The sequence below is a fragment of the Mirounga angustirostris genome, unplaced genomic scaffold (assembly GCF_029215605.1).
Source record: "Mirounga angustirostris isolate CCGP_5_RB_7025 unplaced genomic scaffold, mMirAng1.0.hap1 SCAF_1, whole genome shotgun sequence".
NCBI classification, from domain to species: Eukaryota; Metazoa; Chordata; class Mammalia; order Carnivora; family Phocidae; genus Mirounga; species Mirounga angustirostris.
The window spans coordinates 93,013,829-93,039,115 of record NW_026991709.1 but is presented as its reverse complement, the minus strand read 5'-3'; the positions used below and the strand labels follow the sequence as shown (position 1 = coordinate 93,039,115).

The following is a 25,287-nucleotide window of genomic DNA, read 5'->3' as shown; positions in this document are numbered from 1 at the left end:
GTTGGGAATTGTTATGAGCCATAAGAACAATAGTCTGAAATACTCTGCATGACCGGGGTCTCACTGTATCAGGGCTGGGGTTTGTCCTGATGGAAGAAAATGTATTTTTGAAGATAAAAGCTTCAAGGAATTCTTTAGATATCTGTTAAGGAAGACAGCTTTGTTAGGGGCCCTTTTAAATTTAGTTTTGCCTTGTAACCCATGTAAAATATTGGTACAAAAATATAAAAGGCATGGCTTGATGTTTAACGTCTGTGTTTTATTGTTGTTGGCACCAGAAAAAGCTCATGTTCTATGTTATGTCACTGTACATACTGTAAACAAGACTGCATTAATATTGTTTTTATGAGTTTTTGTTTCAATGACTCTAGATTTTAAAAAATACATTCACAAACTACCTTATGTTTAAACACAATGATTCCCTTTTATTTCTTAACTGTACCCAAAATCCCACAATAAAAAAATCATTTAAAGCTGTGTGTTTCGAACTCATCACTTAGAAATCAAAACAAAACATAACATAAAAACAAAGATCAGTTTGCAACATAATTTAAAGAAGCTTCTGGTTTAAAATACCACAGCAGCAATATAAAGAACTGGTGGCAATCACATTTGGGGATGGGACCCAAATCAATATATTTTGTCCACGTCAGCATCCAATTACAGTAGTTGCTAAATTCAATCCAAAAAGTTATTGCTGAAATTTGTTGCATGGAATTTGTGAAGATAGTATTGTTCAGCAGCAGATCCATAGCAGTAAAAATGAGAACGGGAGGATTTCATTGCTTTTGAGAGCTAAAGGGACCGTGATGAGGACATCTTGGTGATGGCCTGAAGATAATCCTCAATTCCATCATTGTGCGTTATCTGCTTAAAATAAATGCAAAGGATAACCCCCTTTACAGGAGAGGCATAATCATCTACTTCAGAAACTGCAATAATTCCCCTGCCCTTCCCCCGTTTGCCCAAGCCACCAGATTGAATTGGTTCCATTTTCCTAACTTCTATTTCGTTCTCATTAATAGTACATCAGCTGCTAACGTATTTAGGCAAAAATCAGTAGGATCACAGACTTTAAAAAAAAAAATCTCTTTACAGTAATTGCTTTTTTCAGAAACCGTGTTAGTTTTTGTCGATGTTGGATTTTTTTTTTTTTAATTTTTGAAGAACAATTTGGTCAACTACTGTTTTGTTTAAAAAATATTAACTACACCTGAGATTGCCAGTTGAGCTCTCTATATGTCTCCTGGAGATAACACTGCTGTGATGAACAGTGAAAACAAACAAAACGAGGTAGGTTGAAACAGGAAGCGCAACACAGATATCGTTTTGCAACACCTCGATACCACAGGCAGCCATGCTTGTAGCTTTGGAAAAAAAAACCCAGACAGTCACGTAAAAGTTCAAATCATCCGAGTAAGAGTTTATAAGGACACAAGTCAACCTGAACTAAATACATACATATCTCTGCACAAATGTTGTTTACCGTATTTTGGGTAATTTGGAGGAAGGGAAAATGATCAGGGTCTCAGAATTCCGGCCAAAGCCTTGCTTTTAAGTTCCATAAACTCTGAACCAGTGCGGCCTGCTGTGTCTCATGCAGGCCTAGTAGTCTAGTCCCTTCTCTCACCAACCCAGAGAGAACACAGGCAGCTCAGAAACATTTATTATTATTATTTTTTCAGTCACAGTTTTCATCTTGAGAAAGTGGCACCCTCAGGAGAAAGCTGGGAAGGACCAGAGTCTGGATGTCATTCACGCCCCAATTCCCAGAAAGAACTCAACAGTCTCACTCCTAATGAAGCCCGAAGCCAGTGACCTCTTAGCTAGAGGCTTTGTGCATTAAAAAAAGAATGTGTGTATATATATATATTTATGTATATATATATGGAGATATATATATATATAAATTTGTTTTTTTTTAGTTTGTTTCCCAGAAGCTCTCTTTGTCCGACCCCATCAGTCGTCCCATCTTTTGCCCTGATCTGTTGCCTAATAGCTGAGGGAAGGTTGTGTTATAGAGCCCCTCAATTGCTAGAGCCAACTCAATACAATGGCACTACTATCCCATTCAACACATTCCATTCTGCACAGGGCCATATAAAAATAGGGCCTGTCAGACTCACAAAAATGGTAGTTGATTTTATTAGTCTAAGGCTAGTAGTTTAGCCATTTAAAATCTATTTCCCCAAAGAGGGGAAAACTAGTATTTTTTCTTTTCTTTTAAAAATTCATTAGCCAGTTGCTATCAAAAAGCAACCTTTTGGGTTGGTGAAGGCAAAAGAGTTCTAAAATTACCCCACTATGCAATTATGGCCTTCAGTGTAAGGAGATAAGGTACATTTATTGTGCTGTCTCTCACCATTTGAAATTGGAAATTTTACAACATATCGTATACTTAAAGCTAGCAGGCAGACAGAATTAAAAACAGACTCATTTTCTCAGTATGCATTCTCTCCCCATTCTTACAAAGTAAGGGGGTAAAGGAAAAAGGTGGAAAAACAAAAAGCAAAACTCAAAACCCACCATAACACAGCTTAATCATAAGAGCACACAATATTTGTTTCTATCCCTAACTCCGAAGGGCACATGGTCCATATCTGTCCACAAACAACGCAGCATTCTTGGGGGTCTCCTGGAAATTCCTGCCACGTTTTTCTCTCCTTCTCAACCAGGCTGCAACATTGAAAGATGGACTGTGGACTGTACTGGGACAGGGGGAGGGAGAGGAAAAGGGGAAATCGGTATGTTCAACCAAGCCTTCTGATTCTGCTCTAGACTGGCTTAAGTCCACATGAGTTATGTTCTTTTTAATTAGAAACAACACCATGAAGACAAGTGCCAAGTGCTCTTCTGTTACCAGTTCATCATGGAATTTCTGTTGAGGGTCATGAAAAACACTTGGCTACTTCCTCCAGATCGCACGGATGCAAAAAATACCTGTTTGAAATTAAAAAGAAGTTAGTTCAGCTGCATGGTTTCTTTTCCTCTTTTCTTCAACCGTCCATCCATTTTCTCTCACATGTCCTATCCTTGCCATGTGTTAGCTCTTAAGACTCAACGGCTGGTGTTTATAAAAGTGCCTTTTAATACAGTGCATCCTCTGTAAACACTCCTGACTTGATTACTATGATTATTACTATTACGTATCGTGGTACTGGCCTTCAGGAACACGGGAGGGGCTATATCTTGATTGGCAGCATCCCTTAGGATGCTCACATTTTAAACGGCATTTCATGCTAGGTAATGTGCTAGATTTTTGGCCTAGGACACAACAGGTCCTTTGTTAATCTCTAAAAAGCCATAGAGGCTTCCCTTCTCTCCCCCATAATGACGAGAGGGCAGACTTTAGGACTGAAGAGAATCCTTTCAAATTCCCAAGGTCGGGGTGGGGGGTGGATTTTGGGTCTACTTACTACTATACAACTTCAGTTATCAATTTTTAAAATAAAAAAAATGGTGTGGTCGGATAGGCTAAGGTGGCTCATGCCTATTCACTTTGGTATATCAAAGAGTTAACTCTTGGCTTGTCTGCTGGTGCAGGCATATCCTAGGCCAAAGGAGACATGGCATTAATAAACAGAACCACAGTCCATTAGGTCTGGGTCTGTTACATCATTTTATCAAACAACTAAGAGGAACGAGCAAAATTTGGGTTACTGCTTGCTTAAATGTCAGTGAACCACTGCCCTGGGAAAATAATATTCTGGGCTGTGGCCTAGCCCTTAGTCAGCCAACACCAAACTTTGGTGCAAGGCATTCACTTTTGTCACTAGTGTAAAGTCTCTGCTACTTCATTCCCACAACTCCTTCAGAAGAATGCTGTCTCTCCCAACAACTTCCTAGGAAGTTCTGGGGAAATGCTTGTCATCCAGCTAATGCTACATATGTAAGTATAGCTACTGTTAGGGTCAATGACTCAAAATGGGGAAGCACAGAGGACCCATGGAAACACATTGGTGGGGGGGAAGGGGAAGAAAGGGCGGCTATTCTCTCCAGGCTGTGTGCACCCTGGGCTCTGAACCTTGGGCCCCAGACACTGGTGTGGTCCCAGCCTGCTCCCGAGGGTGTGGGCATGGCTTAGAACAGGCTTGCTGGGGTGGGTCGTCAATGAATTGGAGTGTGAGGATCTATACCCAGCTCACTCCTACTCTTATGATCCCCAGAGGCTGGGTTGGGCCTGGAGTTTTACCAGGGGTCAGATCTATTTCCTGGCATACTCTGGTAAGGCCCTGGAACCATCCTTGGCACCCACAGCTGTTGTCTACCCAGAACGCACCAGGTCAGAGTCGTTGGGTTAAATACAGTCTGGACTCACACCCCCAGGGTTGGACTAAGACCAATCTGGCCTCTGGGGAACCAGGATGGACCAAGAGATGTACGTCTGTTCAACCCATCACATTCTTTACTATAGGTGTTTATGCCTGCTATCTGGGGACAGCATTCTAAGTTGGCCATAGTCACAAAGGATGGATTCACAAATGAGCACAGCTTAGCTCCTAAAAACGCGGTTAGTCTACGGGGAGGGCAAGGGAGAAGCAGCGCTGCCGCAGAATACCCTTCTGAGGTGACTGAACATGCCAGACGGACTCCACCAGTTTCACTACAAAACAGTCCCCCTATGACACTTCAGAAGAAACATGGCTGGAATGACACAGGACATGGCACTAGTTGAGTTTGCGACTGTGCATTTCTTAAGGAACGGGTGACATTTTTTAAAAAAGTTTATATTTCTCCATGTCAAATGTTTTACATTTAAAAGTGAATATAATGTGATGGGTTGGGTCCCCCATAGTGGCTTTGTGAAAAGTCTCCAAGTGCAGTGCAGAGTTGACCCACTGTGAGTGATTAATGATGGGCCAACTCTCCCATGTGCGTAGGAGAATTTGGGATGTCTGCTGGGGTCAGCATAAGGCCGGCAGGCCACAAAAGTTGCTAAGAGTTTACAAGAAATTTTTAGAAGTTCTAATGTCTTTTTAAATATGTGAATAATATATTTTGAGGGTTCACATGAATCAAACCAAATAATGCCATTTCAAGAGAATATTGATTGTTTAACACAGATGTGATTCAAATCAGTATAAAGGAAAATGAAGGTTTCACAGGTACCTGGTGGTCTCTTAAAATGCAAACACTAATGCAAATGTTGAAACGGATTTACCTTATCATTTCTTTCACATAGAAACTTTAACCTTTGAGCTCGCTTATGCATAAATACTCCATCCAAATGTCCTGTTTCCACTGACCGGATCTCAATAGCTTTCTCGCCCCAGCCCATTATCTGATTGGAATGAATGTAGGCTGTCAAAAGGAATTTCCAAAACTGCATTAAAAACATTAGATGGGCAATAACTCACAGCATCTGTTCACATCTTAACCACAAAAATGACAAACGACTTGAGATAAACAGACAAAGCAAGTCTTACAAGTGTTATTCACAGACTGTTTTTTTTTGTTTGTTTGTTTTTGTTTTTTGTTTTTTGTTTTTTTGTGGAATCAAATGGTTGTTTCACATTTCTTGACTTTCGTTTCATTTGGGGGGTGTAACTGCTGAAGGAGATAAGGAATGGTTAACCTACCCACAGACGTGGGCATTTCTCCCCATTGGAGCACCACATCCTTAGTTATCCGGCCATAGGTGTTTACATACACCCCCTCATCCTCATAGCAAACAAGCATTTCCATTCCATCTGTTTTAGGCAAGATGACAATGGCATGAGGAGTGATATTGCCCTGAATCTAGGAGACAAAGAAAGGCCAGGCATTATTCTTTTTAAAAATAAAACAGCATCTTGACTATTCATCTCTAAGAATTGCAAAAAAGAGGATCCCCTCCCCCCTCCCCCCGCCCACCATTTTCATTCTAGAGGCTGACATTTCGCTTTGCTTTGCTTAATTTAACCACTGACCTGTCAAATACCCTGGTATACAAATACAGACTTAGGCACTAGGTCGAGAATCCAATTGACCTGTTCCCTAAAAACAACTACAGGTATGGAACACCGCCTATGTGCCGAGCCCTGGGCTCTTTACATATATCATTTCTAGTCCTTAGAACAGTTCCCTGTGGTAGATATCGTCCTCTACAGACGAGGCATCTGCATGTCAGAGGGGTTATGTAGATTGAGCAAAGCTGTACTGGTATTTGGTGGTAGAACTGGGATTTGAGTACATGTCTCACGGACAATAAGAAATCACGTGTTTTCCATCTACTTCTAAAAAAAAGATGAGGGGAATGCAAACCAGCTGAATCGGATGGAAACAGCCTAAACATGGTCAAAGGTGGGACCCAAAGAGACGCCTACCAAGTAGGCTCTGAGCGTACAACACAGACTACCCGGGTGCCTAAATAACAGAATAATCCAAATTAATGGCTTGTTGAGAAAAACATTTAAAATGACCACTCATTTTATTGGAATCAACATAGATGGACCTGTTGTGGGAGGGGAGATGCAGTGCTGCTGGGGTCTCTGGGCTGAGGCTGACATGGCAGCCCGCTAGTTGCCTGGCGGGGAAATGAGAGGACTGAGGATGATCACAGTGATGCCCCAGTCACCTCACCAAGAACAGAAGCTGTGAGTCCTGTGTACACATGCACACGCATGTGTGGAAAGCTAGGACGCAGCAATGAATGCCATGCGCGTGTGTGAGAGAGACCGTGTGCGTTTGTGTGTGTCATGTACTGAAACAACTTTTTTCAATGATCGAGCTTTTTTGCAGTAAAGCCTATAAACTCTCAAGATACCAACTGGCAACAGATCAGGCCTCAGACTCTCCTGATGGTGTCTACTGTATGTTAGCCTCGGGATCAGGTGCAGGAAACACGACTTGCACTGCACCCATCCTAATAAGTGACACCAGGTGCGGTATTTCTGTTTGACAGGTTTTAGGCAGTGTTCCAGTGTTATAATGTTCATAGGACAATTTGCAGGGGCTTGTGCCAAGCACCTTAGAGGTATCACCTCATTTATTGCTGATGATAACCCTCTGGAATGGGTCCCTCTATCCCCATTTTACAGATGGGAAAGCTGAGGGTTCGAGAGACTGTCTAATGTGCACAGGCTAGAGCCAGGGTATGCCTCCAGTGTCTCATTCTACTACACAACACTCCCCTCAAGTTGAAGAGAGCCACAAAGACAGCAAAAGGGGACCACAGACTTCCCAAGTCACATGAACCCATCTCCCTTCAAAACCTGAAAATAGGAAGTTGTCTATTGTACTCTTACTTAAAATACACAATTTATGCCCCGAAGGAAAAATATCATACACATTTTAATCTAAAGTCCAATAAGACAACATGTCTAGTAAGTGGCAAAGAATTGCTGTTATGGGTTACTCAGTTTTAAGCACTCATAAAAATCAGTTACAGTCACATGTTTTCTGTATTAAAAGCATTGTCTATTTAGTGAAGTCTTTTAGCGTTGATAGTCGATCTGCTGTACCGATTTGTAGAAATTAGCATGACTTGCACTAAAAATGTGCAAGAACAAATCCCTTTTCTACATAGGTTGTTGTAGAACTCAGGAACTTACATGAGATGGTATGTAGATATCATAAGAGTTTCCTGAATCAACATCAATTACATGAAAACCAGTGTGTGATCCAAAAATAACCTTCAATCTTTGACCTTCTTCTACCGTGAGATCAACAAGCAGTGGTTTGTGCTGGAGATCTGCAAAAGACTTTAAAAAACACCCCATGAGTGTCCACATCATTCAAAGAGATAGTTATCTTAATCATTGTTTCTTTTAGCCGCAGCCTGGTGGAAGTTAATGTCTGGCTTTCTTACACTGAAAAGCCAGGAGATTTCTCTTACAGCTTTAGGTCTATTCGTATTCTGGCTCTAGGAGGAAGGGTCTAGCACCCATTTGTGGCTCTTTCTCCACCCCTTTGTCCTCTAGGGCAGAGAAGAGGTTTACAGTGGTCAATTTCGACAGTGTCGTTATCATTGAAGAACTTGGCATCCGGGTGCTGCTGTTCTTTCCTCTTTATTTCTGGCCTTTTCCCTCTGGAGAAGGCCCAGCCACCTCTCTGGCTCCTTCCCTTCCCATGGAACAGCCGAGCCCTTGCATGGCCATGACCCTTTCAGAGACAGGCTGGGGTGGGCAGCTGGACCAGCTCTGTGCTAAGTCTGTTCAGAATTAACGGGCACACTCTGGTTCTGATTTTCCTTCAGTGAGTGAGTGAGCATCAGATTGGCACCTTCTTTAAACATACTGCTGAGATCTGAGACTTAGGTTTGGCAATAGAGAAGGGGGGAGGCTGGAACATCACAAAACTCATGGCTTACGTTGGGTAGTTCAGCTTAAGTAGGAAGGAAAAAGAGAGCTCTAGCCAAGTTTACCAAGGTTCCATGTGTTTCAATCCAGAGCCCAAGCCCCAACTAGCTGCCAGGCATTCCTCTGTTTTGTTTTGCCATTATTTCAGCACAGTCTACTTTTACTGGGCCTTGACATCTGGGAGAGAATTTGCGAAACCACAAGTTACTCAGCTATAATGTCACTGCCACCCAATAGAGCCCTCTTTCTTCAGCTTTTGCTAACGGAGTCTCATGGTAAGGGAAGCTCCCATCCTTCCTGTTCAGTCCTGGCTTTCACACTGCCCTCCTGCCAGGCTGGGCGTGGTCGACTGAACACAGCATTTTGCACCCTCTCATGCATTTTGACTGGTAAACTGATGGCGCTAACTTCCGAACCAGAATCGGAACGGGACCTTGACTGAAAAACTTTTGTGGACCTAGATTTTGGCACAATGGCAGCACCGCTTTAGCTTTTAGGTGTCACCCCTTAAGTGTTATTACTAGCCTAATACATTCCAAAACTTTCTCTCCATAAAAGTGGGGTTACGGAGGAAGAGCATTTCCACTGATGTATCTATCTTCCTGAGCACATCACAAATGAGCTCCTTGCACTAAGGGAACAAGACGGCCTCAAAGAGTGCCCCATAGTGTTCCCAAGGCAGCTTCTGCCCTCACATGGCGTAAGTGGCCAGAAAGAATACATAAAGATCAAGGGAAGAGGAAAGTCACAAGGATGGGGAGAAAACATGAGGGCCAATCTGCTATGAAGAAAAGGAGAGACACAGGCAGAGAGAGACAGGGGACAGAAAAGAAATTCACGTGGGCTCTGGATAGAGTCTGCAGCTCTGGAAACATCCAAGTGCCTGCACGTACTGGTCCTTCTGGCGTTTGGGAGTCAACTTTCACGAGCTGGGTTCCACCATACTAGCCTATCCTCATCCCACTCCTGCTGAGTGTCATGAGTGACCAATCCAACCATGGTGGGTACAGGCTCAGATAAGGTCAAAAATGAAAAAGCAGAATGCAGAGAAACGAAGCCATTTCCTTGTGGAAGTACATTCAGTATTCATTTCAGAGAAGTCCAATAACATTGGGGATATATGCGCATTATGCGAGTTGTAGGGACTTTACCCCAAAAGGCTTATACGGATGACAGGATTTGGAGACATGGTTCATCCTTGAGATTTGGACCTGCTGTTGGTTTGCCTTTTTGAGATGACATATCAGAGATTACCCTAGTTAAGTGCCTTTATAATGGCTCACATTGCCTAATATCACAATTAGTGCTTTGCCCAGTAGCCATCCCACACTAAAGGCCCCTAGGAGACAATTATTTTTAGACCTGATATGGAGGAGGGTACAGCCCAATTTTTTCCCCATTCACCCATCCCCCGACCCCCAGTATATTTTATAGCATGTACTAGTGCTTAGTCTTTGCTTTTGGAATAATAAGCCTAAGAGCTCCTATACTTTTAAAGGGAGTTTATTATATATAGTAGAATTGGTCCTAGTCGATGCGCTTGTTAACTGGTGCGAACCTAAAATTAAAAAAAAAAAATCCCTTTTTTAGGTAATCGTGTGCTCGCTTACCTTAAATGCCATGAACTTATGATACGGTTTAGGAGCCCAAGCATATATCTCCACAGCATTCTTTAAGGCAATCACTAGGAATTTAATCCTTTCATATTTAACTGTAATAGACAAATTATAAATTAAAAAAGTATACCAACTTATTCAGGTTTTTGCATATGTAAATACACATTATGTTCTTGGTGGGAGATTTGCTCATAGATACAGACTGAACTTTCTTTAAAGCACTCGGTCTGCCGAATACTTGGGGCCTTTACTTTATACTGAAGGCTCTTTTCTTCATCTGAAGGCTTAGGATTCTCTTTAATCACTAGGTCTAGATGTGAATTATTCATTTTAATAAGAACCTGCATAATCACCTTCACGTTCCCCTCCCTGGCTTTTACAGTCACCCACATGCTAGAAGCTGAGAGCTGGTATGGCCAAATGGTAGAAAAATTAGCAAATGGGTAGAGATGTAAAGGTGGCCATTTCCTTATTATCCAAATTTGAATTCCAATTATTAGGGATTTAAAAGTGGTTAGTGCCTTAATAAAAAAGGCCCTAGAGAGATCCCTCTCTCCATACACTGCATGAAGTTGTAGCAAAAAAACCTGCTGTGTATGAACCAGGAAGCAGGCCCACAGCAGACACTGAGTCTGCCAGCACCCTGATCTTGGTCTTCCCAGCCTCCAGAACTGTGAGAAATGCCTGTTGTTCATGGTATTCTGCTATAGCAACCTGACCAGGCTAAGACAGTGCACGTGGCAGTCATTTCCTTTGTAGAATATTTGAATGAACAGAATACTCATGTCCTAAAGAAACTGGACAGCCGCGGCAATGAACCAAATTCTTGCTCCCTGGGCTCTTTTTCTTTAGTGTGCCCCTGCTGTTTACATATTCTGTCTTTAATATACTTTCAACTACTTCCTTGGTTATTTACTTCCATATTTCTAAATAACATGCTTATAATGTTATTTCTTGATTTTTTTTTCTGTTGGAGGTATTATCTATTGGCTTGAGAGTATGGGAAGGATTTAGTCTCTTAGAACCATCTCCTCTCTCTAGTTCTCTCTCTCACACACACACGTTTCTTCCTCCCCCACACCACTAATACAGTTATAGTTCAAATTTTTGGTTAAATCAAGATCCCATGTTGAAATGATTATTGTTCACAGCTGAGGCATATAGCACGCCACAATTACATTTTCTTTCTTGTCTTTCGTCTTTTTTCTCCCCACTTCCTTCTTTTCCATACATCTGTCTCTAAGCACACGGACTTTCTGCTAGTACTGTAAATGCCTTCAATGCGGTCAAATGTGGCAGGTAATCTATTCGTGACATTTTATTTTCCCTGAAGGCACCCCTCTTAGAACACTCCCTTGTCCCACTCTACTTGGACCGATTTCTCTCTAGGCCTATGGTAGAGCTGTCACCCACATTTCCTTCACCATCATTCTGGGTATTTTCTTCACTTTTTACCTGGATTCCTAGGTTTATGCCTTTATTTTGGTGGAATACATTGGCCAGTAGTTTCCTGAGAAACAGTGTATGGAACATAAATGTTGTGAGACCCTGCACATCTGAAAAATGTCTTCATGCTGCATTCAAAGTTGACTGATGGTTTAATGGCGTGATGTTTAATTTTATGTGTCAACCTGACTGGGCCACAAGGTGCCCAGATATTTGGTCAAACACTGTTCTGGGTGTGTCTGTGAGAGCTTTTCTGGATTATATTAATATTTGAGTGGGTACACTAAGGAAAGCAGAATGCCTTCTCAGTATGGATGGGCCTCATCCAGTTGATTATAGACCTGAATAGAATAAAAAGATTGAGTAAGAAGACCCACCTCCTGCCTGACTGTTGAGCTGGGAAACTGGTCTTTTCCAGACTTCAGATTGGGTCTGAGAGACTGGCTCTCCTGGGTCTCCAGCTTGCCAACTACAGATCTTGGGCCTCCATAATTATGTGACGCAACTTCTATAATAAACCTCTTTATATAGAGAGAGTATATTTACACACTCATTTATTTATGCCTCTTACACACACACACACGTATGTATGTGTGTATCCTATTAGTTCTGTTTCTCTGGAGAACCCTGGTTAATACAGATGGGTTATAAAATACCAGTTGAAGGCTTTGTTCCATCATCTTCTAAGTTCTAGTATTGCTGCTCAAGCCACCTAATATATAAACTATTTGTTTACTTATTTAATTATAATCTGGAAGCTTTAAGGACCTCCTCATTTCCTGGGTACTGAAATGTTATGTTAATATATCTTCCTGTGAGTCTTTTTTTTCATTCACTATACTGGGTATTCACAGTGAGTCCTTTTAATTTGAGATTTTAAGTTCTTAGTTCTAGAAATTTTCTTATATTGCTTCTTTGATACTTTCCTCCCTTTCCAATTCTTACTTTCTCTTTTTTCCCAAACTCATGTTACTTAGATTTTGAAGCACTTGGACTGATCCTTTTGCCTCCTTAACTTTTGTCTCCTTTTCTTTTCCTTTCCTTTTCTTCTTGTCCTACTTTCTAGGAGATGCCTCATCTTTATCTTCCAATACACCTACTACACTTTTCATCCCTGCCAATATATTCAAATTTCTAAGAATTTTTTCTTGCTCTCTGAATGGACTCCCCTGACCCTTCTCCAACTGTTTTTCATAATGGTCCCTATTCTCTTCTGGAAATAGTTTTTCTAATCTCTCTGAAGTTATTACAGTTTCTTTTTAATTTTCTTCCACTCCTCATTATCTTTGTTTCCTTTAAAGTTCTTTCTTTCTGTTTAAGTTTCCTTCCTATTAGTGGATGTCCCCATATCTGCTACAGGTGTGGGCTTCAGGTTTAGATGGTTAGATAGCGAGCTTCCCATGGCACTTCAAATATTAGTACCTGGACATCTTTTCTTTCTGGCTATTTAGTTTCTCCAAAGACAAATCTTTCAATCTCTTGCTTGGGTACATAAGTATGGCTGCCAACATTCTAGGAGCTAAACAGGGGAAGTAGGGTATGTGTGTGTGTGTGTGTGTGTGTGTCTGTCTATCCTGGCGATTCCATATTCCCATAATTCAGATTGGCTGTGCCAACTTTTCATCCTCTGTTGCAGTGGGGGAGAACTTGCTGCTCGTCACCCTTCGAATAATCCTTCTGTTTTCAGTTCCACTGTATACCTCCATCTCAGGGGCTTCAGACCCTGGGCCTTTCTGGGTTCTGTAAGTGGTTGGATTGATTTTGATGACTTTCCTCACTACAGACATAGAATTCAGCATTTCCTGCTCATCTATTAGTTATGCGTCATCCAGCTATTCTTGTTCAATTCTGTTGACATCTCTTGTTTGCTGGTTTCTCTTCTTCTGGTCCCTTTGTCCTTGTGGGTTTATGGCATTTTTATTCCTTCACTGTCATTTTAATGGGTATTTGGGAGGGAGTGGATATAAATGTTCAAACTGGAGCATAGGACTTTAGTCGGAATGCACTCTTAGAACTTCATCAATCTGACTTTTTGGAAACAATGCAAGTACACCTAAAGTTCTAACAACATCTTAAACTGGTAACAAATACATCATCAATACCTAACAGAAAAAAATGAAATGAAACTTAAACTGAATAATTAGGATTGAGTAAACAATTCCATGTCTTGACACTTACCAACTTTGTAATGTATGCAGCCTTCCAAGTCCCCAACTGTGATCCAGCCTTGTTTCTTTTCTACTTCTGGGTCATTGTGTAGTATTCTGTTTCTTAACCATGAAAGATAGTAAACTCGTAGTTTGTTCTTCTTTCCTGTTGAAATAAAAGAGCTCTAATTTCAAGCCCCTGTGACAACCTTTTCTCTCAGTCCTTCCCCAACTCTGTTTTATTTTATTCACTTATTTTTATTTTATTTACAATTGTGTAGGTGTGTGAAGGCACAATAACCAGTGTCCCCAGCAACATCAAAGTGTTGTCTATGCCAACAGCTCCAAGTGTTCTGGACAGATCACCATTTTATAACTTGTCTTTACCTTCAGGTAGCTTCTTATTTGAGCAAGCTGCTCTTACTCTCTCTTCTCAATGCAAAGGGCAGTGTCAAGACCTAATTCTGTGAGGAATAGTTGGTCAGAGTTCCAGAACATTCTAGATCGGATCACATGAAGGAGTGTTGATAACTGGACATTTTAACATGCTTTTATGTGGCTGTCTTCCCCTCACCTTCTAACCTAACAGCATATGTCAGTGGGAGCCTCTTATTCACCTCCTCGATTACTTTGAAGATGACAGGTGTGACTAGTTTTACTTTATCTGACTAACAAAAAAGAATTATAAGGAGACAAGAGAAACAATTTTAATGAAGGCAACCCGGGCTCAGCAGAGAACCCTGGACACATCTATGATTCTGAGATCACTGAAAGAAATACCAAACAAAAATAGTAGAGGAAAAGACGTTTACTTGGGAAAAACCAAAGATGTGCACTTGGGAAAAAACAAAGTTCCTTTTGGTAAAGCACTTCTGGAATAGGAATTCAATGATAAGAAAACATCTTAAAAATATTGAGGAGGACACAGGAGCAAAATTTAATATACTCTGTGAGATTATCTGCATACCAGATAAGAAAATGTTCCTTGGGGTGGCTCTTCCTTTTCTGGGGGGGGGGAGTGGGATGGGGTGGGGAGGTGGCTGTTCCTAAGTGATCATTAGGCCTGTGGGTTATACTTCCTGGGTACTTATTTTCCCTTGACTTCTCTTAGGCAGCAAAGGATGTTTTATATTTTACAGATGTGATATATATAAGAAGAAGAAAATTCACTGAAGCATCGCACACTGGATTTGACAGGACGGTGAGTCCATAAATTAAGGGAGTCACTGCACAGCTGTGATTCCTTTTTGTAGTCCAAGGCCCAGAATGGATCCCAAGAGCTAGGATGGGCAGAAAGGCCAGTGCTTGCTCCTTTCTATGCCAATGCAGATCTGAGGGCAGTTGCTCCTATTTTCATTCTTCTTTCCCCATCTATACTTCATGGTAAGAGGAGATGGTTACTTTTTTAAGAATGGGAACGTGTCACTCACAACATAATGAAGGCTGAATGTGAATTTTCTGGCATCATTTCCACTTTCGGTAGGTGAGTGGCAGATGTACGTTTTAAATTTGATTTGGTAGTACCGCTGTCAGGCAAGCAATTAACAAGAAAAAAAAAAGACTACACCAAATTAAGCTCAAATGATGATACAAGAAGAATTTACCCGGCTAACTCTTTTTGGGGAGAATAAAAAGAGATGAAACTCTGAGCATTCAGAGTTGATCCCTGGGTCCTACTCCCAGGGATTCTGACCCACAGGTCTGGAGTGCATCCTGGGTTCTTCCCATCATGGTTCTAATGTTTCATACTGGGTGGGATGGGAAGGCAGGGGAAAAGAGGGGATGTTGTTTATTAAACTCCTTCAAACATCATTAGAAAGCAAAGAACTTTCAAAAAACACAGACACTTTCAGGTTACATTGATGATAACTTGTCAGTAATAAGGCCTTCACTTCTGTGTCCATATTTTTTTAAAGTTCTTTTTTTGGGAAGCAGAAAGCTGCAGGGCGTAGCTGTAATGACGCCCACATCCCAATCTCTTTGCAGACTCAGCCACCCAACGGGCCAGCTGCACTTGCTGAAACATCAGTGGAGTATAAGCTAGAACAGTTTGTGAGAGAAAAGAGACCAGAGAAGTTTCTGCTTACAAAATTCTCCACTCTGCGAAGCCTACGTTTTGATAGTCTCCACCCAGGAGTAGGCAGCAATGACTAGAGCTCAGACTTCAAAAGCTCCTTGCTGAGTCCCAGCAGCGGTTAAAGGCCTCTAAACATACAGCCTCTGTGGTACGTCTGCCTGATTCAGAGATCATAGAGAGGTGAGAGGTTTCCCTTCGGAGGTCAGTATCTCCAGAGTTACAGACGAGGGGTGACCTCACTCTGGCTATCCTGCTAAAATATACCGTGTCACTGTTAGCCAGGGAGGGCAGAGCTTGCTGTTTTTTCAGCACTGAGGCGATAGCCTTTCCCACCTGTGCAGACCCAGGGGTCTCGGTCATCCCGGTAACATACTGGTAACCTACCTGATATAGTCACCAGGACATTCAGTCCCTCTAGCACGTCCATCTGCTGAAATCGCCTCCGGTTGATCAGATTATAGACTTTGCCTTGCCCACTTCGGTCCAAAAGCATCAGGCCATTTTCCGTTCCCACCAGGAGGTTTACACCTGCAAATTTAAGGAGCACCCCAAGACTGGCTTTTTATATGCTTCACCTTTCTGCATCTGGGGTCCCTGTGAAACCTAAGAAACCGTGCCTTGCTAATATAAACTAATGGGCAAGTAGGTACTACGGTAGGGAGTGAAGAGGTCGAGGCTCTGCCACAGTAATTAAATCACTGTCCCTCTGGTAATAAGATTAGTTTTCTTCTATAAAGTGGTAGCAGCATTCATTACCTCTGGCCATGTACTACCTAGTGCGAGTCCTTCTCACGAGCAGCCTTGGGCACAGCTGTGACACCAGGACAATTCGCCTTTATTCCTTTCCTCTAACACCCACCCCCTTCCTGGCTCGCTCTCTAAATCCCACCGAGGCATGCCCAAAGTTCATCCCCACGCCTGTCCATGCAGGGATTTCTAGCCTGCCCACCTTCGACATACGGCAGAGTGCCCCACTTCCACACCCCACTGGAAGAAAAGCCTTTCCTCCCTCTCACACCGAAGCTTACATGTGTCTCATACCCTCAAGGCTCTGCTGTCTGTCAGGGAAATGACAAGCCAGTGCAAGCGAAGGTGTTAGGAGCCTGAGAGTTGCAGGGCCCTAAGGCACCACTCAGATACCTAAACCTGGCCCAGCCCAGCTCCCGTGCACTAATCCCTATTACAAAAGCTCTCGCAGGTAAGTGGTCTTGTCTGGACAGCTGCCATCCTGAAAATTCATGCAAATTAACTCCCACCTGCCCTGCAACACACACACACTCACACACATACATGCACACACGCTGAGGGTCCACTGTGGGGGACTATATTCGTGAACAGGTAGCTCTCTAACTTCTCTTGCTTTTGTACATCTATTTTTTGAGTAACATAAATGTCTATTCTTCTGTCCATAAATTATTCCATATTAAACATGGCCATCTTGTCTCCCGTCTCTTCTCCAGAGGACAGAGCCTTACTCTTTCCGTCGTATCTCCCATGAAATGGTTCCCAGCCTTCATCCACTTCTACGAACATCTCAAATGCTTTTGCCCTTGTAAAACTGTGGTGCCTCAAACTAGGCCTAGTATTTTAGATGGATACAGATGGGCCACGTCCTTCCTTAATCGGTATGTGACATTTGCAGTAACACAGACCAGGACTTTGATAGAATCTCACTGAGATTCACTATCTCACTATCTATCCCAACCTCAACTGAGCTTGACGTCAGCTAAAACCTGTGCATCATTTTCATAGGAACTGCAGGTTGTTGTTTGAACTAAAAAGGAAAGTTCATCATCTGTTGTCCTTTTCAAGTTTTTTCTTGCTACTACTGGCCTTTGACAATTCACTCAAAGATGCTAGGCTGGCTTTCCAGCTGTGAAATGGGGGTGGTGCCCTTCCTCCCCTTGCAGGATATTGTATAGGTCACGGAGGCAGAGTGTGGGGCACATCACACGGTGCTGGGCACATGGTGGGTGTGTGGTAAGTGGTAGCTTGTTCTCTTACTGACTTTATAGCCCATCACTATTATGTGACGAGGTCATCCTGAATCTGATCTTGTTATCCTGGGCGTTAGGTTATCAGGTCTTGCTACATGTAAAACTGCTCTTGATCCCTCCTGAGGCCAAGACAGTCCTGCGTGGGGACTCTGACACCCATGATTCAACTACTGCTCTCCGGATGGTAAGCTCCACAGGCTTTCAACGTTGGAGGGTTGATTTCTTAGTAAGTGGTAAAAAGCAGCACTTACCCCAGAGAGCTGCACAAAGTATTTCCGAGTTGAATCGCTTCTTATATTTTCTGATTTCTGGTGTGTCGCTATGAGGTCGAATGTTGGTTGGGTTTACGTTTACCACTGAAATCTTTCTTGCTTCATTGAACTTGGCCTGTTCTTGCCTAAGAAGTTCACTAGTAAACAGAGCTTTGAGAAAAAGAATCGGAGAAGTCACTGGCATCTTAAAAAATAAGCAATGGAGATACGGAGAAGGCACTTCAGAACACTATAATTTCTCTTTGTTTAGTGGGAATTATAGAAAAGGCAGAAAAACTCTGCAGCTATGCATATTTTATACATTTTTTTAAAGTAGAATACAGTATAAGTCATTCACAGAAGCACTATTTTATCCATTAGTAAAACAGACTTATGGATACGACTTGGGTAGTTTAGAGAATAGATACTCATCGCACAAAATTGAACACACCATCTCCTATATCATACACAGCAAGATTTACTTTTTAAAATTCCGTATCATCAGCTGAAAAACTGGCCTAAGCTTCCCCTGATGATTAGTGAGTTGCGTAAGTCCAGAAAGCATGACTCTCCTCTAAATCAGCCAGACCCGGGCGGTAGGAAGCACACACCTAGAACCCAACACAACTCGACACGCACTTATTAAGTGTCTACTGCGTGCACAGCATTGTACCCAGAAATTGCTTTTGAGAAGTATGTGGTAAGTTTGGAGGTCTCTGAGGAACAGCTTTTCCCAGGGCCCCTGGATACCTCTGGGTTCCTACCAGAAGCAAAATAGAAGAGATGAAAAAAAAATGGAGAGAAAGAAATTATTTTAGAAATCCTACAATAATAATAATAATAAAAACAAAAACAAAACAAAACAAAACAAAACACAACTTCCCTTTAAGGCAGGGCCTAAGCAGAAAATGACTTAACTACTAGACCAATAAACACTGGGTGTTGTATGAAAACAATGAATCGTGGATCACTGCATCGAAAACAGGTGATGTATTGTATGGTGACTAACATAACATAATTAAATAAAATTAAAAAAAAAAAAACTACTGGACCAGTAATTAATTTCTTTATCAGGTCTTATCAGAAAGGAAAACCAAGCTGTCACCAAAACATCCAAGCCTTCTAGCTCACCTGCAGCTGATGATTCTTCATCTTCTTCATCTTCATCAGTGGGAGACGTCTGGTATACTCTGGGGTCCACAAAGGGGGTGAAGGAGGCCTTCGAGCTGCTCCCCATGCCGTACTAATTGATATGCAAGAGGATTAAGAAAAGCAGATAAATAAATACTACAGGAATGAACAATGCCAGGAATACTTTGCTCGGGCTTTAAAATAACAGATTCTCCCATTTAGCTGTTTAGCTGTTCACACTCTAACCCCCGAGTCCCAGTATGTGCCTCTCTCTCCAACTTCTCCTGGTCTCGGTTGGTTACTCACCATGGGGCCTTTGCTAGGGCCCCATTAATTGTCAGACTGTAAGAGTTGCAGTGAGCAAATTACATTTTGGACCATATGGTAGGATGACTGTGATGACAGAGCTCATCTCTCCCTTGAAGTAAAGACAACCTCATATTGACCACATGGTCTGGAGAAAAGCTGACCCAACTGCTAATAAGCTAAGTCAGCGTGTCCACGTGGCAGCATTTCATCCCGAACATACAGTCAAGCTCCACTTGGAGCTTTCACGTACATTCTCTCCTTTGATCTTTAGAAGAAGTCTGTGAAGGAGGTGGGACAGGTACTAATATTCCCACTTAGAGCTGGAGCAGAAGCAGAATTTGAACCAGAGTCCAATCCCATGGGCTTCTTTTGGTACCGTGAGAGGTGTTCAGGCAGAGAAAACCTGTCACGAGAGGAAATGCTGCACCTTCCAGTACACCTCTGTGTTCTTTCCCTCGGGCTAAACAAAGCTCATCTGCGCAGTAACTGTAGAATCCAAGGGGTGTATCATGAAAAGTGTGTGGACAGCATAAAAAACACCAGTGCGTATGCTTCCTCATTCGCTTCAAGGCCTATGTGTGACTCACAGGACTATTCATGAAACATGACCAAGCACCACGAACTCATCCACGGGTCAAGTCTGGATGACCACACCTACGAGCACTGCCTAGCAGACTGGATTTATTCAGGCTGTTTCCGGGGACTGTTTCTATACAGGAAAGATAATATCTCAGTTCTCCCTTTCCCATTCAATTTGGAGTTTAGGAAGAGGAATGCTTAGAGAACCTATCTATTGATTTTTATCTTTCATTTAACAAATAATTTCAACCTCATTTTAGGTCCAACTTAGTTTGACTAAATTGAGGTAAACATGAACCTCAACTTGGCCTTGGGATCTCTATAAGCTGAAGCTTCTAGCACTGGCCTGGGAGATGGGAAATCCCAGTTCTACAGAGATCTGTCACAAACCCGTTGTATGCCTTGGGCAAGTCCCTTAACCTCTCTGAGCCTCAATATTCTCATCTGTAAAAACAGGTTTTCAGCCAGAAGGTATCTGAGAACATTTACCACTGTGCTTCTATGATTTTCCTCCATTTAAGTATTTGCATAAGTAGTTATATAGTAGAAGCCAACCAAACACATTTCAGGGGGCTTAGCAAAGCCTCATTCCTGAAGCCGGCTCCCCACCTCGCCCCCCAGCCCCCCACGGGGTGAGAACAGAGCTGTGGAGGCTGTTGCCCAGCACCTACTTCAGTCCCGGATTCCATGTCCTGGGAATGGGTGGAGACGCGCCCCAGGCCCTCAGCTGGTGTCCCGGCCGGGGAACGGCTCTGCTGCACCAGGTCTGGGAGATTGATGTGGCCAGCGAAGCCATTGCTGTCACTGTGGCCAGATCGCTTCTTCTCTCCAGACGTCTGGGGTGGGGCACAACACACGGGGAGCATTAGACAGGGATTAGAGGGGGGGGCAAAGGCCACGGAGCGATGTCACCCCTCATAAAGCACAGGCACAGTGGTCTCCAAATGGACCCGCCGGGGTGTGTGGGAAGATAACCTTCACATTTCTGTTTTACTAAGAAAATAAAGAAGAAGTTAAACTTCGTTACTATTTAGCATATGGACTGACCGTGGGGCCTTTTGCTTCTGCCTTCAGGGCCACACAGGATGTGGGGGTTCCCTGGGGGAAGACAGGAACGCTGCATGCAGGTGGAGGGGCTGAGCACCCAAGGTCTGCATTTGCATGGTCCCCTTCTGCCCTATTTGTGTGTGTGCCTGTGGGCACACCAGTTAACTGGACTTGTAGATTATATGACCTGGTCACAAGACACAAATCCACAAGACACACACATATGACCTAAAATATTGCTGAAACGAAGAGGTCGGGATGAGATAAAGCTAAGAATCCATGTACCATGTAGCCCAAGAAAATGCAGAGATGATATCAACCAGACTCACAGTTGCCTTCTTTGTCAGTCGTGACGTCAGAACAATGATTAATGAGTCAGATCTGATAGGAGTTACAAAAGAAAATGTACTGAAATAATCTACAGATTATTTGAAACTACGGGTTTATGTTCGTTATTAGTATTGAAACTCTCATAAGCAATTATGGTGTCGTGTAGTAAAAAATGGAAGTCATCATGACTAGCAAAGCATTTGAAATATTGTTTATGGTATCCCTTTTTAATGTCCTCTCAAGGTATTTTATAATATACATATAATATGTGAAGTAGGACACACGCATGATTTGTAAATAAATACACTCTAATTATGGGGCACCTGGGTGGCTCAGTCGGTTAGGCGTCTGACTCTTGATTTTGGCTCAGGTCATGATCTCATGTGAGATCAACCTCCACATCGTGCTTAAGATTCTCTCTCTCTCCCTCTCCCTCTTCTTCTATGTGCATGCTCTTTCTCTCTCTTAAAAAATAATACATTGTAATTATGTGGAGTGCTCTAAAATTTTTACTGTTAGGGTTGTATGACCTAACAAGTTTGGAAACCACTGCCCTGGAGAGTAAAGCCTCCTCCCCAAAAACCCCAGGGAAGAAATACAGGGTTAAAAGACAACTCTGCTTCCTAAAAAGCCAGTGCCCACCCTGTAGGCCTGGCTAGTACTGTGCTTCCTGACTTGACATTTATGCGACCAACTCACTGAGGTTTCTTAGAGCAGACCTAAGTAAACGAGTCCCTTCTTTGCCTTTGCTTTCATTCATTCACTCACCTAACATTTCTGAGTGCCTACTGAGTGTGACACGTTTTGCTGAACATGGAGGAATGAGCCAGGATCAGGGCAGGCAGAAGCACTCCTCGCCTTCTTTGGGACTGGCTGGCATGGGCTCACACTGGCCTGACTTCCCCCTTCCAGACCCTGTCCTGGTCTTGCAAGGACCACTTGGTACCTGCTTCTGGCTAAAAGTGAAAGGAGGCACTTTTTGGGGGGAGACGAAACAGATCCCCAAGTTCCTGAAGGGGTTCATGTAAGGGGTGTTGCCAGGGAGTTTGAGAAATAACTGGAAAGCAGAAGCATGCTCTGTTTTTTGGCAGCATGCTCCTGGCCTGCAGGCTGCCCTGGCGAGGGGTATTTTCTGGATTCATTCTGTCCTGGTGCTCATCCGGGTACTAGTGCCGGTTCTCAGAGCTGAACACTTTGTCTTCTAAATGATATTTATGGGGTTCAGTCCTGATTCATCCCACTGTCTCCAATTTTATGTGTACTGGACAGCTTTTCCTTCCTTCCTTCTAATTTCTGTTCAAATACTGAAAGGCTTAACATTTCCCCCCAATCTCCCAGTAGCATAAATCACACATAGAGTCTCTTTAGAGTTTCACGGGTTCTCTATTCTATCCCTAGTATCCTGCCTCAAGCCAAGAACAGCTTATCAAAGAAAGACCTGAAGAGGCTAACAAGGGGAAAAGGCCCAGACGGTGAGAAGCCTTAAGGAATCCAGTGGTGACCCCTGAATCTCCCCACTCTGAGTCATCAGCTTTTGTCCCTTCGGCCAGCTTCTCAGAGTTAAATACCTTCTGTGCGCCAGGCGCTCAGCTGGGAACGCAGAGATAAATGAACAACAGCCCTGCCCCCTAGGACCTCCTTGCAGAGCCCAACCATCTCTATAGTCTCTCCACCCTCACCATTGCCATGGGGCTGGGCACTAAGCTGTTCCGACAAACAGTATGTGTCTGGGACCATGCCAAACGCTTTAGGTACGGTATTCCACGCAGTCCTTAAGATAACACCGTGGGTTAGCTTTCATTATCCTCATTTTACGGATGGAGAAACTGCAGTGCAAGAGTGACTTGCTCCAAGCGACACAGGTTCTAAGTGCTGCAATCGGGGGCTGCCTGGTAGCAGAGCCCAGGTGCTTTGGGTGCTGCCACACGAGGTGGCTCTGCTCTCGGCCATAGCTGATTGGACCTGGAGTGGACACCTGAATGATGCAGGATCAAATTCCCTTTTGCATTTAATGTTGGGGCCGAGAGACACTGGTCAGTTTCTGCTGCACAGCTGAACTGGGTGGGAGGTGGCGCCTGTCTTGCAACTGGGGGGCGGGGAGAAGTGAGAGCTCATGCATGCAGAGGGAGAGAAAGCGGGCCTGTGGAGTAGAAAGAACAAAGGAGCAATTGGAGGAAAGAGAAATGAGGGAGAGGAGAGACAAGGCATCGAGGAAAGCAGAGATGACAGGCAGTGAGAGAGCCAAAGATAGGCACGGGAAAGCTGCCTGGGTTCCTGATCCTTTTTAGTTTCTGGTTCCAGCCCTGCACAGAGTCCCAACTTACTCTTTGCCTTTGGATTCCTTGTATGAAATACCTCTGAATTTTTGTGCCTCTATCTCTGATACCAACCCCACCTCTTCTCCCCACTGTAAGCTGTTTTAAGTGGACTCCTTTTCCTATTATTTCCTATTGTCAGCTGGTCAGTAAGAAAGATGCTATGGACAGAGGCCCACGGAGGCCCACGAGGGGCTTCAAGGAGAAAGGGAAGGCTGAGCCAGACCCCCAGCGACCTGCTGGGTGAGGAGTGGGCAGCAGGGGTAGTGGGGAAGGGAGAGTGGCTCTTCCAGCAGATGGGTCCCGATGGACGAAGTGGGAGATGACAGCTGGTGTGGTGGGTTCTAGAACGAGAGTAGGGCAAGGTCCTACAGGGCCATAGGACAGGGAGAGAGAAAACCACTGGGCCTGGGTGTGCACTAAATTTGTGCATCTTGGCAAGACTGTGGGTAGTACAGCCCGTATCCTCTGGAACCATCTTGTCCACTTAAGTGGGAATGCTGACATGAGTGAGTTCGACTTGATGTCCATCTTGGGGAACTGAATGATAGCACCCTATAAGCTAAGTTCTATTATGAGTTTTTCTTTTCCTACTCTTTTGTCAGGGACATACTTTTATTTGCATTCAACTTTTTAATACCTGTACCTTTAATGGATTCCAACTCAAGGTTTGTTATTTTAAAAGCTCACATTTGGGAAAGGTGGAATTTTAGAAACTGAGAGACAAAAAAGATTTTGGGCCCTCAATAGATCAAATTCACATAAGACACTGGTGAGTGCTGTTTTCAAAGTGATTGGCTGTGGTCATAAAGTCCTGGAGTGCTTTAAATAACATGGAGCCATTTGGATATGTCTGGCAACTGAATTGAAAATGTGCCTCCTGATAATCTTATTCAAGGTATTGACTCTGTCATAAAGACTCAAGCAAATTTTCAACTGCGTTAGAAATCAGAGTCCTTTTATTTGGAGTCAGAGAGTAACTCACTCCGGAACATTTTCCCTCAAGTCTTCCAAGTAGCAAGTTACAGTGATAGCAGCCGTCCACACTTGCAATGAAATTATCCACACACCACACTGGGAGATTTATACACCAGCACTATGCAATGTCAACTGCTGCAGCCGAGTCCATTTCTTATTTCAGGCTTACATGATAGGACTCTTTAAAGCCTACTTCAAAGATTCAGCAAGGCCATATAATGAAATTCTCGTAAGTTGCCTTGGGAACTACTCTTCCAGTTACAGCCCTACTGCCAATTATTATTTCAAAGGCCTTATTCATCTCAAAACTATAGTTCCTTTCTTTCTTGGGAGAGCAAAGCCTGCTATTACGGTTTCCCAAACTCTCCTGGCTGAGGAATGACAGATGATATACATTGTTTTCAGAGGCAAGAGTGGGGAGTGATAACGAGTCAAAGAAGAACTCCGTTCTCTGGTGACAGTGAGATAAAATAAAATAGAGTTGACCCTTGAACAACATGGAGGCGAGAGGCACTGACCCCCGGGGCAGTTGAAAATCCGAATAGAACTTTTGACTTCCCAAAAGCTTAACTCCTGGAGTAGCCCACTGTTGACCGGAGGCCTTATCAATAACACGAACAGTTTATTAACACATATTCTGGATATGTATTATACACTGTATTTTTATAATACAGTCAGCTAGAGAAAAGAAAATGTTATTACGAAAATCATAAGGACAAGAAAATACAGTTACAGTATTAGACTGTATTGAAAAAAAAAATCCACATGTAAGTGGATCCACACAG

The 25,287-nt window shown here is 43.1% G+C and overlaps 1 protein-coding gene across 12 annotated transcripts in view; it reads right to left on the bottom strand.

The window, feature by feature from the left end:
• Positions 1–238: 238 nt before the first annotated feature.
• TNIK (TRAF2 and NCK interacting kinase) overlaps positions 239–25,287 on the bottom strand; it is a 385,586-nt gene continuing 360,537 nt past the window's right edge. For 8 of the 12 annotated variants that reach the window (XM_045903382.3, XM_045903383.3, XM_045903386.3 and 5 more), the window contains 10 exons: positions 20,504–20,668; positions 18,945–19,056; positions 17,814–17,984; positions 15,950–16,093; positions 13,520–13,654; positions 9,890–9,990; positions 7,533–7,682; positions 5,580–5,739; positions 5,162–5,301; positions 239–2,940 (listed from right to left, as the gene is read on the bottom strand). In XM_045903382.3, coding sequence (XP_045759338.1) covers positions 2,857–2,940; positions 5,162–5,301; positions 5,580–5,739; positions 7,533–7,682; positions 9,890–9,990; positions 13,520–13,654; positions 15,950–16,093; positions 17,814–17,984; positions 18,945–19,056; positions 20,504–20,668 — 1,362 coding nt within the window. In that variant the 3' untranslated portion in view covers positions 239–2,856. Of the gene's footprint in view, positions 2,941–5,161; positions 5,302–5,579; positions 5,740–7,532; positions 7,683–9,889; positions 9,991–13,519; positions 13,655–15,949; positions 16,094–17,813; positions 17,985–18,486; positions 18,574–18,944; positions 19,057–20,503; positions 20,669–25,287 lie in introns of all 12 variants that reach the window. The other 4 variants (XM_045903381.2, XM_064585362.1, XM_064585383.1 and 1 more) reach the window with 3 other exon arrangements.